At 55.1% G+C, this 14,833-nt stretch overlaps 3 protein-coding genes across 18 annotated transcripts in view; 2 read left to right on the top strand and 1 right to left on the bottom strand.

The window, feature by feature from the left end:
• Positions 1-2,968, top strand: part of MYO9A (myosin IXA) — a 163,822-nt gene extending 160,854 nt beyond the window's left edge. For all 15 annotated transcript variants that reach the window (XM_090148601.1, XM_090148600.1, XM_090148598.1 and 12 more), the window contains 2 exons: positions 140-282; positions 654-2,968. In XM_090148601.1, coding sequence (XP_090004727.1) covers positions 140-282; positions 654-1,105 — 595 coding nt within the window. In that variant the 3' untranslated portion in view covers positions 1,106-2,968. The remainder of the gene's footprint in view (positions 1-139; positions 283-653) is intronic.
• A 317-nt stretch (positions 2,969-3,285) lies between these two features.
• On the bottom strand, positions 3,286-9,805 carry NR2E3 (nuclear receptor subfamily 2 group E member 3). 2 transcript variants are annotated; one of them, XM_031616224.2, is made up of 9 exons: positions 8,672-9,805; positions 6,940-7,116; positions 5,611-5,761; positions 5,063-5,166; positions 4,732-4,986; positions 4,482-4,663; positions 4,087-4,318; positions 3,913-4,018; positions 3,286-3,845 (listed from the first exon to the last, which is right to left on the bottom strand). In XM_031616224.2, exons 2-9 carry the CDS (start codon positions 6,995-6,997, stop codon positions 3,713-3,715), a joined length of 1,221 nt encoding a protein of 406 aa, XP_031472084.2. In that variant the 5' UTR covers positions 6,998-7,116; positions 8,672-9,805; the 3' UTR covers positions 3,286-3,712. The 2 variants fall into 2 exon arrangements, with proteins under 2 accessions (XP_031472084.2, XP_090004734.1); XM_090148608.1 differs by lacking the exons at positions 5,063-5,166; positions 6,940-7,116; positions 8,672-9,805 and having other exon boundaries at positions 5,611-5,729.
• A 90-nt stretch (positions 9,806-9,895) lies between these two features.
• On the top strand, positions 9,896-12,423 carry LOC149916229 (uncharacterized). Its single transcript, XM_090149277.1, has 5 exons — positions 9,896-10,151; positions 10,359-10,442; positions 10,588-10,655; positions 10,741-11,039; positions 11,481-12,423. Exons 1-5 carry the CDS (start codon positions 10,134-10,136, stop codon positions 11,783-11,785), a joined length of 774 nt encoding a protein of 257 aa, XP_090005403.1. The 5' UTR covers positions 9,896-10,133; the 3' UTR covers positions 11,786-12,423.
• Positions 12,424-14,833: the final 2,410 nt, after the last annotated feature.

Below are 14,833 nucleotides of genomic sequence, written 5' to 3'. Positions count from 1 at the left end.
CAACTTGGGGATGACGTGGTGGCGGTTGGTTCTGGGGTGGATGTGCTGCTCGTGGGTTGAACTGGAGGACTCTGTGCGTCCCTCTTGCTTTCCTCACCTCTTTTTTGGTCCTGTTGGGTCACAGAGTTGGGTTTTGCAGGGAGGAGCTGACGTTCGAGATGCTGACGCTGGAGCCTCGCGCCTCTGATGATGAAACGCTCGAGTCGGAAGCCTCCATCGGCACTGCTGACAGCTCAGAAAACCTGAACTTCGACTCCGAAGGAGCCATCTCCGATCGGTCGGGTGAGTCAGTAGGACCTGTAGTCAGACAGGACTCAGTGCAGTTGTTCCACAGCAAAGCTCTGCATAGAGCAATGTAGCTGGATGAATGAGATTGGTGTTAATTAATGATTAAAACACCCAGGGTCTGTAGGTCATGCTGCCCCTGCTGGGTGAGGAGGTGTGTGCTTCTCTAGGCATGGTGTCCCAGGTGCTCGGGTTTTGTTCCCACTGCCAGGACACCAGGATGTCTTTGTGAGCGATGCAGTGGAGGTGGGATCATCTCACCTGTGTTGGATTGGGTTCTCTCCCTGCTTTATATGTCCCTGCTGAGACAGGGAGCCCAGATACTTCCGAGGACCGCATTACTAACCCTGCTGCTCCCTGTCCTGCAGAGCGAAGCGTAGCACTTAGCTCCCTGCGCCCCATCAAGGCGGAGGGGCCAGGCCGGCTGCGGCGGCACCCCAGGACACGGCCAGACGTGGCGGACATGCCGAATCCATCCCTCGTCTCCTCCTCCTCATCTTCCTCTTCCTCCCAGTCGTCCACCTCCTGCCTGCCCCACCTGCCTCGCAAGCGCTTCCAAATGTACTCCAAGTCGCCCTTCTACCGAGCGGGGGCCCTGGGCGAGCCCCCCGAGCCCCACTGCGACGAGCGGCCCCAGTTCACCACACGTGGGACCTTCAACCCCGAGAAGGGGAAGCAGAAACTGAAGAGCGTGAAGAACTCCCCCCCGAAAACCAAAGAGCCGCCAGAAGGGGGGCTGGGCCGCAAAAGGAACCCCGACGCTGACCGCAGCACCGGCCAGCAGCTTGTCCTGCTGGGGAGCAACGAGTTCATGGTGTGAGACGCCAGGGTGACAACGTCCCCATTGCCATCATCGTCACTGTCATCCCCTGACCACTCGGGCTCCAAAATGAGCGCTCCATGCGGAAGCTGCTGGGGACAGGTTCAGCGGTGGCCTCAATGGTGTGGGGTTGGGACGGCTGGTGCGGGGACAGAGGGACAGACAGAGGGACGTCAGGGAAGGAGCCGCCGTGCCAGGTCCTCTGTGCTGGAGGAGGAGGAGGAGGAGGCAGTGGGAAGCAGGACGCCGAAACGCAGCGCCGTGTGCATGAGCTGCAGGGCACATGGAGCAGTGAGAAGGAGATCTGCCAAAAGGACTCAGCTCTGGTTGTTCTTTCTTATTTCCGATGTGCCCTCCTCTCGTGGTAGTTTTTTTTTATTTTTTTTTTCAGACCATCAGTATTAAAATAATAATAATCAAGGACTTACTTGAAGCTCTGTTTATATTCTGGTTTACTGGAGTTTATTGTAAATACTTTTTTTATTGGTTTTGTGTTTTATTGTTTTGTTTTTTTTTTAAATATTTTGCCCCAAAGAGGACTTTGTGCCAGGGCGAGGGGTCAGTGGGCAGCACAGGTCCTGGCCATCACTGCATCTTCCACCACTGCTCCATCAGGCTGTCATTAGCAGGGCTCAGAAGCACTGCCTGCAGTAGCACTAACGAGTGGCGCTCGCTAACTCATGGGACTGCTGGCTCCTGCTGCAGCCGGGGGGCTGCCTGTCTCTAGGATGGGATAGATTGGGAGCCTGGGGACGCTGATGGGATCCATAGGTGCTGGGTCTGCCCCTTTCTGCTTGGCGTTCTGGGCAGGCTGGGCTCCGCGCCTTTCCCTGAACACCTTCAAAAAGATGGAGAACACCAAAAACTTGAGTCTTCCTGCATGTATTCTGTTGGTTTCACTGGGGCTAGGGATGCAGCGATGCAGCCCCCCGTTCCCGGCCCCAGTGCCAGTGATTTCAAGGGGTGTTTTATTTATTTGCCTTTTTATTATTTTAATTTTTGTTGTTGGTGGTTGTTTTTGTTTTCTCTTTGGATTTAAGCCACGTGGTGATGTGGGGAGCTCATCATCTCCACACAGCCCCCCGCGTTGGGATGAGCCACTTCTCCCTCTCGCTTAGTGGAAAGGCCTTGTTATTTAAAGAAATCCCACCAAAACTATCCTTCAAAGCTCAGTTTTTAGGACGAGGTCTCCTCCAATAGAGCACCGTCCCATCCCACACCGATCTCCCCCCGGCACCACAGGAGCAGCAGGGACGGCGCATCTAGCTGACGCATCACCTCCATGTATGTAATAACATATATATATATATTATTTTGTATATATCCCTCTCACTGGCAGGATCTAAACTAGCAATGAGTGATGAGCCCCCAGAAATTGGGGTGGTTTTAGCAGGTCCCCACCCAGCACAGAGCCGGCACTGTGCTGCTCCCCGTGCCCATGCGCGGCCGTTCTGGGGCACAGTGTCGGTTTTGGAAGACGATCCGCTCCTCGTACCAAGTGAATGTACTTACTACTGGAAAGGACGTGGGCTGCGTGTTGTTAATTATTATTTTTAATGGAAATTTTTTAAAGTAATTTATAAGAATGCCGAGTGTAAGTTAAAAAGGAAAAAAAAAACAAACCCAAACCCACAGAAGTATGTATTGTAAGAGGATATATTATCCTGTGTCACGCTCTCTATGAATTTTACCTGTTTAAAAAAAAAAAAAAATTAAAAAAAATTAAAAAAAAAAAAGTGTAATTATATAAAGGAGAATGATTTATCTCTGCCCAGTGCCGCGGGCAGCCGTCAAGCTGTCACGTCACGTCTGCGCGTTCTCATTAATTTGTTAATTAATGTTGTTCCCTTCCTTCCTGCAACGAGGCCGTTGTTCTGTATAAAGTGCAATTCTGTGTAATATTTCTCCGGCGTGTTCCGTGTGGCTGTACAAAGCGGCCGAGTGAAGCCCTTGCTTATTAAAGAGCTGTAACAAGGAGCGCTGGGTGATGTCTTTGGGGGCACGTGGGGGGTTGCACCTTGGGGACGCAGCACCGAGGGGGATATCACCTCTGGTTTGTGGGTCTGCAGGTGGGTGTTGCTTCTTGGCTTTCTTTTTGGAGCTGGAGATGTGGTTTTCAACTGGCTGTTCTGGCCCTGTGTCCCCAGTGTCCCCAGTGCCAGACCCTGAGAGAAGGGCACGAGGAGGCTGTCTGCAAAAGCCCTCTTTATTCGGAGTACAAAACAGGGGGCTGGCTGCAAGGCCCCTGGGATGGGATGACAGCTCTGTCCCCACGTGTCCCCCACCAGTGCCACCCCCAGGCTGGTGTCACGTCCCTGGGTTGGGGCGCTGCTGACACCGTGTCCAGGCAGTGCTCAGGGTTGAGTTGGAGGCAGCAGTACCCATCGAGGTGCCCATCCCGTGAGGTCCTGGTGCCACCCTGGAGATGTCCCCCTGCCACCCAGCCTCCTGCACCACTTGGGAGCACCCCAAGGACTTGACTGCTGGCCTGGGGACGTCCACACCCCGAGGAGAGGCGGGGGGTGACGGAGTGCCGGCACGGAGGGACAAACAGCCCGGGCTATCCCAAAAGACACCGAGCAGCAGCCAGGTGACAACAGGGAGGGGTCAGTTCTTGAACATGTCGCAGAGCAGCTTCTCCATGGGGGTGTTGCCGATGGTACGGCGGAAGAAGAGCAGCTCGACGCGCTCGGAGGAGAGGAAGCGCAGCGCCGGCAGGAGCAGCAGCAGCTTCCCAAACCTGGAGGATGGAGCGGTGTCACAAACCCCGCTGTCAGCGGCACCTCCGGGGCTGGGGCTGGCTGTACCTGACGGGCTGCCCGGGGTAGTGGGAGCGGTTGTGCTGGCCCAGCATCACCTGAGACTGGTCCTGCAGGTTCTCCACTTGCTCAGGGTCCTTCAGGCCGCGGGTCTCTGCCAGGACAGCGGGTGTTGGGGTGACACGGGGACAGGCAGCGGAGGAGCTGGATGTGCGCTCTCACCTGGCTTGAAGAGCACCACAGCCTTCATGCAGGCAAATTCGGTGGGATCGACTGCCAATGCTTTGAAGCGTCCCAGGGTCTCCTGCAGTGCCCGCACGTCCACAGCAGCTGGCAGCAGCTTGCCGGGGGACGGCTCGGGGACGGCCAGCAGCGGGCAGCTCTCCAGGGGCATGGACCACTGGATGGCACAGAGCAGGAACAGCTCGCTCCACGCCTCCTCCAGCAGGATCACCTGGGGGCAGCCACAACCCATCAGCCCACCTGGGTGGGCAGAGGAACATCACCCCGTGGCCAGAAAGTGGCATCCTGGGGACACCCCAAGGTTCACTTTGTGGTCATGGAGAGGCTATTCCCATCCCAACCCCATCCCAACCTAACACTTTTGGGGTCCCTACCTGGTCCCGGAAGGGCAGATTGGAGAAGACAGGCAGATTCTTTGCCCACTTGACAGCCATGAAGAGGAGACGTGCCGAGGTCTCGTAGACATTTTCGGGACCAGCTGCTGGATACGGGGCCACCTGGTACTCACCGCCCGCCCGCTCAGGCTCACCACCCGTCACATCTACTGTCTCATCAACTGCAGGGACAGGGACACAACATCACCCCGTTGCTCCCCATACCTCCCCACCACCGGCGGTCACCCACCATCTTCAGGCTCCAGCTTGGCACAGGTCTCGGCCGTCATCAGGCTGGCCATGAAGCGGTGGTTGCTGGGCGGTGTGGGCGTGCGGGGGACGGCAGCAGTGGCAGCAGTAGCCCCGGGGCCACGGGGAGCCGGGCAGGGAACTGGGGGGACATCACGCGTGGCAGCCACGTGCTCTGGGGGCAGCTCGGCATCCAGCTCGATGCTATCCAGCCGGACCTGGGCTGTGCTCCGGGGCTGGCGCTCATTCTGCACAGCTGTGGTGACAAGGTGACATCAACTGCAGCCAACACACGCTGCCACCTCCCTCCCCAGCGCATCCGCCCTGCTCACCATCCTTGTTCATGCCGGCTTGCAGGCACTTCTTGAGCCGGCATGCCTGGCACTGGTTGCGGTGTGCCTTGTCCACTGGGCACAGCCCTGTCCCTGCCTGGCACCTGCAGGGAAAGGTGGTACCTGGCTGCACCCACAGGGATGGCCCTCTTCTCCCTGGGTGTCCCATGGCCCATGGATGCCCCATGTTGGGGAGGGTTTGTTCCTGCTGGGTGGCCTTCACCCAGTGGGTGCCCTGCCCCAGTAAATATCCTGTCCCTATGGGAGCCTTGTCTCCATGGGTCCGTTGTCACCATCAGTGTCCTGCCCCAACAAATGCCTTGTTTGCTCCAGGGATGTTCTATCCCCTGCAGATGCACATCCCCTCTGGGTGCCCTCATCCCCTATAGGTGCCTTGTCCCATACAGGTGCATTGTCCCAGTGAATACCCTCCCTTGATGGGTGTCCTGCCCCAATGAATGTCATGTGCCCCCCCTGTACCCGCAGCCTTTGTCCCACCCCGTGTCCGTCCCCTGGGTCCCCACCAGCTGGCTATTCTGCATCCCCACCTGTAGATGAGCTTCCTGCGGACGCTGCGCTTGAAGAAGCCGCTGCAGCCATTGCAGGCATAGATGCCATAGTGCTTCCCACTGCTGGTGTCCCCACACACCTTACACAGCAGCACAGGACTCAGCGCCTTGCCAGGGGCCGGGCTCAGTCCTGCAGGAGAGGAGCCGAAACACTCAGGGTGAGCAGGGACACCCCAGTGTCTCCCACCCCCCTCCATCAGTCCCCTCACTCAGATGGGCACTGCCACTTCCGTGGGTCCGGCCCAGGGGACTCAGATATCCCAGGGGACATGGATGAGGAGTCCAAAAGGTGCACACAGGGCTCAGCATCAGCCCACACCCCAGGGATGCCATGGAATGAGCTCTCATGGGACTTTTAAATGGGATTAAATGGTGTCCCTGGGGCTGGGGACACCGGGTGTCCCAGTGAGAGGACAACATGCATCATGACAAAGAGCCACAAGTGGGGACCACAGGTGTCCTGGAGAAGGGCCATGGCTGGGGACACATGACCCCAGATAGGAGCTGTGATTGTGACCATGGCCCCACAGGAGAGTCTCAGCAGGGGACCACGGAGTCCTTGGGGGAGGAGCAGAGACCACAGACATCTAGAAGAGGGTCTGTAGGCATCATGGAGAAGGAACAGAGCTGGAGACCCCAAGTATCCAGGAGAAGGACGCCGATGGGGGACCCCGGGATGGTGGAAAAGGTCCACAATGAAGACCATGGGCACCATGGAGAGGGATCATGGCTGGGGAACCCATGTGTCTTGGATGAGGACAACCACGGGGGACCCCAAGCATCCTGCAGAAAGAAGGTGGTGGTGGACACTATGCATCCTGGAGAAGGTGTACAATGGCAACCCCAAATATCCTGGGGAAGAAAATAATGATGGAGAAGCCATACACACTGGAGAAGAACCATGATGAGAATTCCCAAGGATCTCAGAGAAGGACTGTGACTAAGAGCATCCTAGAGAAGGACTGTAATAGGGACCCAAGAAATTCTGGAGAAGGGCCATGATGGGGACTCCAAATATTCTAGAGGAGAACCGTGATGAGGGACCCCAAACATACTAGGAAAGAACTGTGATAAGGATCCAAATATCTTGGAGACAGCTCATGATGGGGGATCCTGAGAATTCCCGAGAAAGACCACGATGGAGAACCCTGAGCATCCCAGAGAAGGACCACAATGGAGGACCCCGAGCATCCCAAAGGACCATGTTTGGACCCCACGGATTCCTGAAGAAGGACACCGATGGGGACCCAAGCATCCCACAGAAGGACCCACTGGGGACAGACCTGTGCAGCAGGATGTGGCTCTTACCCGAGGGGCTGTCCTCCAGCCCGGCGCTCACCACCGACCCCTCCGGCGATGCAGACATGCTGGGCTGTCCCCGTCCCCGTCTGCAGGACGGGGCTGTGGCTGTGCTCTCTTCAAGGCAGATTAGCGCGGGCGCTGTGTAAGCAGCCGCCTGTTTGTCACTGTCTTAATCTTTAGTGTCTGTGCGGGGGGGGATCAATCAGCCACGCGATGAAGAATTAAAAAGGTGCTGAGCCCCGGCATGGCTGCCTTTCTGTAACCCTAAACCCTGTGACACCAAAGCCACCAAAGCCACCAAAGCCACCCGTGGTGGGGACACGGGGGTCACAGCGATGCTGGCCCCGGGAAGTGGAGGGCTGAGATTGCGGAGGAGTGTTGGGGTGCAGGGTTGACCCCCATGTCCCCCCGTGCTGCGCCCACCGGACCCTGTAAGCACATAAGCCCCTTGTTAAGGAGTTTAGAGAGGAATAACGAAAAGTGGTAATTACAGGGTGGGGGGAAGACACAAAGCCCCCCTTCCCTGTTCCCAGGCAATTAATTACAAGCCCCAATTGAGGGGGATAATTGGTGGGGTTCTCCCAAAGAGGATTAGTGCTGGGACAGGGGTATCGTGTGTCCCCCAGGGGCCAGCAGCCTGTGTCCCTTTGGGGGCTTTGGGCCGTGGCTGCTGACGCAGCAGCGTGGGGCCAGGTGGCCCCAGGGTTACGCAACGAAGGCTAAACCCTCGCTGTGACAGGGCAGCACAATTTGAGATTTGAGGGCTTTAGATGCTAAACCCCCCTGCGGCCATCCGGGGTGGGCTGTGGGGCCAGTGGAGACAGGGACAGGGAGGGGGATGGACTCTTGAGGCTGAGGTTGGGGTGGATCTATCACAAGGGTCCTGCTGGGGGCCAGTGGTGGTGACACGAGGGGATATGGGGGATGAGACTCCATCCATCTCCATCTTCACCTGCAGCATTACTCCATCACCTCTACATGTGGCATTACCCCATCTCAACTGCAGCATCTTCCATCCCACTGCCACCATCACCCCATCCCAAATGCAGCATCCTTCCATCCCATCAGCGGCATCCTCCATCCCAACATCTAATTCCCATGTCCCAGTCCATGGCTCCATCTTGTCCCTACCATAAGCAACACCACAATGGTGCTGGGCTGATGCAATGGGAACTGGGTACCTTGCATACCCACGGGTCTCTTTGGCCACTGCCCATGGGACAGACATTGGATACCCCATGGTAATGGGATGTGTTGGCTTTCAGCCCCCTGGGATGGTGATGAGCACTGACTTGGCTAATTTGCCACCCAGCCATGTTCCCCTCCACACCACCAGTAAAAAGCCAGCTCTGGAGCTGGGATTTGGGAAGGGGATTAGCCCCAGCAGCCATCTGCCACCAGCCAATAATCATTGCGCCGAGGAAATCCAATAATTACAAAAATATTGTTCCCACATATTTGCTCTTGCACCTGGCCACGTGGCCCCAGTGGAACATCCAGAAGTGCCCCCAACGCTGTGTCTCTGCCAGCAGCCCAAAGGGGCACCCGAGCACACTGGGGACCAGACAGTGCCCAATGCCACTGCTGAGGGGCTCAGCACCGAGGTCCCCATATGAAGGAGCAAACGTTAAAGCCCGTGACCCAGCTCTGTGACAGATGCTTGGGATTACCCAGCCTAAAACCTTGGGATCGGCTCCCTCCCTCCTCCCCAGCATTTAATTACTAATTTACTAATTACCCCAAGATGCTGCTGACAGTCTTGAGACCCGTAGCTGAGCTCTGGCCGCACTAATCCCACCAGCCATGGGGAGCCAAATGGATGTGCTGCAGTCAGGGGACAGCATGGCTGGGGACAAGAAGAAGGTTGTAGGGACCAGGAGGGAACCAAGTGGGGAGGGTGGGGTCTGGGAACTGGTCGGGGCAACTAGGAGGTGACAACAAAGATCAGGAGAGGGTAATGGGGACCACAAGGAGATGGTGGAGACCAGGAGGTCCCACTGGGGATCAGGAGGGAGTGGGAGGTACCAGGAAGGTGCTGTGGGGACTGGGAGAAGAGGGGACAAGCATCAGGAGGGAGTGTCGGGGACCAGAAAGGTTTGATGGGGAATGGAATGGGACCATAGGGTAAGGAGGTGATCTGATGATGGCCAGGAGAAGATGACAGAGCCCAAAAGAGACTGATGGGGACTAGGAGGTAACAGCAGGGACCAGGAGGATGCAATAGGAATTAGGAAGGTAACAAGGATTGGGAGGGAGCAGTGAGGTGCAATAGAGTCGGTAGGGATGATGAGAGGATGGTGGGGACCACAATGGGATGATAGGGACCATGAGTTGGTGAAGGGGATAAAGAGTGGACAAAAGCAACCGGGAGATACAAGGCTCTGGAAGGAAACAAGAGCAATGTAGGACTTCAGGCAGCCCCTGCTGGCACCAGTGGTGACTGTGATGGGTTAACACTATCACTGGCGCTCAGCCATGTCAGGGCCTGGCTCTGGTTTCATCCGTCATCAGCTCTCCTTTACCAGAGCTCTTTTTCCCTTTGTGTGCCCGCTGTGACAAATGATGCCGAGTGGCTGCGGGCAGCGGGTGGTGACAGCTCCCAGGTCACCTGCGCCATGCCCTGCCAAAGCCTCTGCTGACCTCAGATGAAACTTTAATGGGGCTCCAGGGCTGACCTGGCCATGAAACCCATTCCCAAGGGCAAGCATCTCCCTGGGGACATCCCAGTGGCCGTTCCATAGACACAGACCTGCGATGGCAGAGGTGGAACCATCCTGGTGGTCACGGGCTCAGTTCCATCGTAGAGGGCAGTTTGTGACAACCTTTTTGTCACCCAAGGGGTTAGTGGAGGAAATGTCCCAGCAGGTGGAGACTGTCCCCCCTGGGAGGGCCCCATGTCACCTGGGCAGGGCGGGCTCAGTGGCAGTGGTGGGGCCGGTCAGGACAGTCTGGGCACATTCCTGGGTGCTGGCACTGCCAACAACTTGGGGTCCTGCAGCCTGGGGATCGCAGCACAACAAGGGGACATCGAAGGAGTCTCTAAGGTGAGGGTGGAGAGGAGGGCTCAGGCATGTCCTCAGGGATAGTGTGGTGACTGAGGCCATAGCTTGGTGTTTGGTGATGTGATCCTGCTAAGGACTTGGGGACACTGAGATCCCCAGGGTGGCACAGCTCGGTGGACGCCACGTCTTTCCTTCCAGATGGACCTCCTGGAGCAGGTAGCTGGGGAGCCACCAGGGAGGCCATCGTACCCTATTCCTGTTTTCCCACCCAGGGGTTGTGGCACCTTCATTGTTTGTGCTGAGTGTGAGGGAAAGGGGACATGGGTGAATGGAGTGGATGTTGGAGGTGAGGTGGGTGCCACGAGGGTGGGTGACAGCAGGTGTGGGTGCCACCAGGCTGGTTCTGGCCTCACTGACCCCCAGGTGAGCTCCTTGCTGCTGACCCTGCAGGACAAGGTCCCACCATTCCTCCAGCTCCGGTACTGGCTGCGCTCCTGGATGTGGCAGGTTTGGATGCAACAGATCAAGGCAGCACAGGTGACACCAAGGGACACACCTTGGTGACGCTGCCCCAAAATTGTCTGCAGCTGGGGTCTGGGGTGAGGTGGGTCCCAGTTCTACCAGCGTGACCAATGGATGTTTGTCCTTACAGGTGAGCAGCTCCAAGCAGGTAAGTGCCAGCATCCACAGCTGCACCCCGCACTACCCATCCTACCACCTATAGGGCAAACCTGCTTTTACTCAGTGCCCATGGTTGCTCTGGACTCAAGCTGTCCACCTGAGTTGGCTGGAGATGACCTCCCAGATCTCTTCCCTTGTCCATGGAGACCAAACTTCTGCAGGACAGGGACAAACCTGCGGGGTGGCACCTGGCTGGAGGTGACACGTGGTGGTGTCCCCAGGCAGTGGCAGGAGTGGCAAGCACAGCAGCATTCTTCCTCTGTGAGGGGCTCCTGGGTCGGCACTTTGATGTGGTGCCCAACGGGGCGGCTGAGCCCCAGCCTGGGGACCTCTTCCTCTTCCCACTGGCCTCGGGGGGACCTGGCTGGTGGGGTGCCCACGCTGGTGTCTATTGCGGTGATGGGGAGATCATCCACCTGGAAGGTGAGCAGTGGGAGGAAACTCCGCACAGGGGACATGAGGCAAAGCAGCTCATGCTTGGGGACCACAACTCTCCTTGGGCACCCTGACCCTATTTGGGGATCCAACACCTCAGGTCGCCCCCAAACCTCCTTGATAATCTGTCTTCCTTGGGGATCTCAACTCAATTTGGGAAACACATACCCCAGGTTCCTTGGAACCCTCCTTGACGACCTCAACTCTTTTTGGGCACCTCAACCCTATTTGGGGACCTAACCCTCCTTGGGAAACTCAACCTATTTGGGGGCCCAAAATTTCCGGTGATTCCAACTCCCTAACCATCTTGATGACCCCAACACTCCTTGAGTACTTCAAACCTATTTGGACACCTCTACCATATTTGGGGACCCAGCTCCTCCTTGTGACCCTCAGCCCTCCTTGAAGGCCATCTCCTCTACACCACAGGCACCTCAGGAACATCCCCAACAGGGATTGTGGCCAAGCATGGTAAGAGCCACCTCCTGAGAACACGAGGCCCAGCCAAGGTGCTGCGGATGAAGGGGGGACTGGATGCGGCTGCCCTGCAGTGGCGGATCCGGGCAGCCATGGAGATGGTGCTGGAGTATGATGCTGTCACCTGTAACTGCATCCATTTTGCCCTTGCTCTGTTGGGGCTGGGCCAGCTCACTGGGGACATGGTGAGTGTCTTTGCCCTCAGGCGTGGGGGGATTTATGATACTTGCCTCGACCAGAGCTGTCTTCTCTCCTAGACGTTCCCAGAGCTGCAGTGAAGGAGGTGGTGATGTGACCTGGGGAGCACGTAGGTCTGGAGCACCCTTCCTGGGCTACCTGTGGGATGAAGGATACAAAATAAAGGATTTGGGAATATGAATGTGGGGCTGTCACCACCCAAATGGATGAGGGAACTCCAAAACCTCATTGAGGTTATGAAGTTCCCTTAGGTTAAATTAAGGTGAACTGACACCAAACAATTGGCTGAACGTTTGTGTGGTCATTTTTTTTTTGTATCCCACTAAGCTGTTTAGCACAAGGTGTGGAGCATATATCTATATCTTATTGGCAATAAGATTACATACAGGGTGAATATATTCTCTAATATCAGAGATGTTTTCATCTCCCACGTATATCCCATATCCAGTTGGAAAATCCATGCACACTATATAAAGCATTTAGCAGAATTATTAAAATTTAGCAAAAATTGGGCCTTGTCACTTTCTGTTCTTACTGTACACCGTCACAACCAGTGCTCTCTACACAGCCTTCTTCATCAGAACAAAACAGCTGTCGTGTGTTAAATAATATCTACAAAACAATGACAGAAAGAATAATTCACATGCAGTGAATCCGTTCTCATTCCTGTTAAAGGCATACTCCTTTCATTCCAAAGATGTATGCTTATATAAGCTAACTTCATGTATGTGTAAGAAGATTGAACGGATCCCGGTACAAAGAAGAACGGAATGGAATGCATCAGCTGCATATGGCATCAGCCCTGAGCATCAACCACAGGAAGCACAACTGACCCATCCCAGCTCCCTCAGCCTCTCCCCATAACACTTGTGCTCCGGACCCCTCACTGCCCCACTGCCCTTCTCTGGACATGCTGCAGAGCCTCGATGTTTGTTTGCAGTGAGGGACTTTACACTGAACACAGCACTGGAGACACTGCCTTACCAGTGCTGAGTTAAGAGGGACGATCACCTCCTGACACAAACCAGGATGCCATTGGCCTTCTTGGGCCGGGGCACCCTGCTGGCTCATGCTCATGTGGCTGGCTGTTGACTAACAACCCCAAATCCTCTTCCTCTGCACAGCTTCCAGCCACTCTGCCCCAAGTCTGATGCATGGGGTTGTTATAACCACAGTGCAGGATGCGGCCCCTGGTCTAGATGAAGCCCATCCCATTGGCCTCAGCCTGTCCAGATCCCTCTGTAGGGCCTTCCTGCCCTCAGGCACATCAACATTTCCTCCCAGCTTGGTGACTTTGGGCACTATTTGCCCTTTGCTCTTACTTCAGGCCTTACAATTCCTCCTGACTGTAGGTGGATGAGGGTCTGTTTCCCTTCCTTGATGGACCTTGCTGGACAGTGCAGTGTTAAGATACTCTCCTTTCCCTTACTGTTCTCTTGTTTCTGGACACTGGGGTAGTTCATAGAATCACAGAATCACTGAGGCTGGAAAAGACCACTGAGATAATCAAAGAATCGTGGAACTGAGCTGGAAGGTGTCCCACCCCATTCTCTGGTTTGTTTTGCCCAGTGGGAGGACAGTGACTGCAGCGCAATTCACTGACTCAGGTGCACCAAAACAATGTATTAAATGCATTATCATCTATATTAATAGCACATATCTTCTATAATCACATATGTCTGAAGGTCTATCTATTAGGTCTATCTCATCTCCATGTCTGTTGAAGGATGGGGTCTGAGGGATGAGGGGCTTGCAAGCTGCGGTGTGTCCGGCCGGCTGATGGGAGCTCCAAAAGCTGCCCACCAACATCCTGACTTTATACTCCTTCTATCTGGGGAAGTCTTGGACTTTCAGGAACATGGTCGGAGACATAACAGCACACCAGTACGGTTACAAGCTTTAGTCTGCCTTATTGTTAAGCACTGCTCTATTTATACACGTTAACAGAGCATTCTGCAAAACATTCTTCAATCGTTCACACAGACGCTTAGCCAGTCACAGCCGTGAGACATTCTTTGTTCTTCCAACAGTGTCCTTGGTTCTCCTAGTGCTTATCTCGCCCCACAGCTGCTGCTCTGAACAGTTTTTTCTTCTGTTCCCACATTTCTACATGCAGTTTCTCATGATAGGCAAGGGTGGCTGAACTGCTACAAGGTGTGCAGCCTAAGATACAAGCAAGGGTATGAAAAACGTGTGACTTTGCAGAAAACCAGAGAAAAGCAGAAAAGCACTGGATCCCTAAGATCTCGTATTCAGTTCTGCAAAACACGAGGGATTGTTTATATGGCACACAGCTCTACAGTCTCCATGTTTTGCCACAGACGGCACATTTTCGTTTCCCTGACAACTTCCAGTCATAGCTCAGGCCCTTGACATGAGTACTAGGCCTCATACTGTAGGCATAGACAAGCTGAGGGGAGAGACAGAGCCACAGCTATGGCCTCGCTCTGCACAGCCAGGGGCAGTTCTCATTACCAAACACAGGACGGCTGCTGGACCTACACCCCGTCCCATTCTCCAGACATGCATGACTTCTCACCTTCTTTATCAGACTATGCTTGGGCCAAACTCTACAGAAGGGACTCTTAAGGGCCATCAATCCAACCCCTATGCAATGAACAGTGACACTCACAGCTCCACTAGGTGTTCAGCCCTAGCCTGGCCTTGAAAGTCTGGAGCTGGAAGGGATCCTCAGGGATCATCAAATCCAACACTTAGCTCCAGCAGGAACACCCCAAATCAAACCTTACAGGTGAGAGCACTGATCAAACACTTCTTCAGCTCCAGTCTTGTTGCTGTGCCCACTGCAGCACGTTCCATGGCACCACGTGCCAGAGCAGAACACTTCCCGAACCCTCACCTCACCTGCCCAGAACGCGGGCTTTGTTCATCTGTGGCCTTCCTGTTTGCACTGCTTTGATTCCTGATTGCTTGTTTGAAATCAGTGCCCGGCCAAAATACCCACAACATTCCGTTATCTGCAAAAGATGATAATATCCCAAATTATCTGCAGAAAAAAGCTCCTTGTTAGCACTAATACTGATCAGAGAAAACTAATACGAGCACTCTGAGAAGTTAAAACAAGAAAAAAGAAACCCTTGGGGATT

This window comes from Phasianus colchicus, chromosome 12, assembly GCF_987193195.1.
Source record: "Phasianus colchicus chromosome 12, bPhaCol1.hap1.1, whole genome shotgun sequence".
Classification (NCBI taxonomy): domain Eukaryota; kingdom Metazoa; phylum Chordata; class Aves; order Galliformes; family Phasianidae; genus Phasianus; species Phasianus colchicus.
Note: the sequence above shows the minus strand (reverse complement) of the source record. Positions and strands in the feature narration are given on the sequence as shown.

What these genes read in the sequence shown, in the direction of transcription:
- LOC149916229 (XM_090149277.1), top strand. An exon ending in TGCGCTCCTGGATGTGGCAG is followed by an intron (nt 10,443 to 10,587) that starts GTTTGGATGCAA and finishes TTGTCCTTACAG; the next exon opens with GTGAGCAGCTCCAAGCAGGT. An exon ending in CACTACCCATCCTACCACCT is followed by an intron (nt 10,656 to 10,740) that starts ATAGGGCAAACC and finishes ATGACCTCCCAG; the next exon opens with ATCTCTTCCCTTGTCCATGG.
- NR2E3 (XM_031616224.2), bottom strand. Translation starts at nt 6,997, where the DNA reads ATGTCTGCATCGCCGGAGGGGTCGGTGGTGAGCGCCGGGCTGGAGGAC. An exon ending in CGCAGGAAGCTCATCTACAG is followed by an intron (nt 5,167 to 5,610) that starts GTGGGGATGCAG and finishes CTTTCCCTGCAG; the next exon opens with GTGCCAGGCAGGGACAGGGC. An exon ending in TACCCCGGGCAGCCCGTCAG is followed by an intron (nt 3,846 to 3,912) that starts GTACAGCCAGCC and finishes TCCATCCTCCAG; the next exon opens with GTTTGGGAAGCTGCTGCTGC.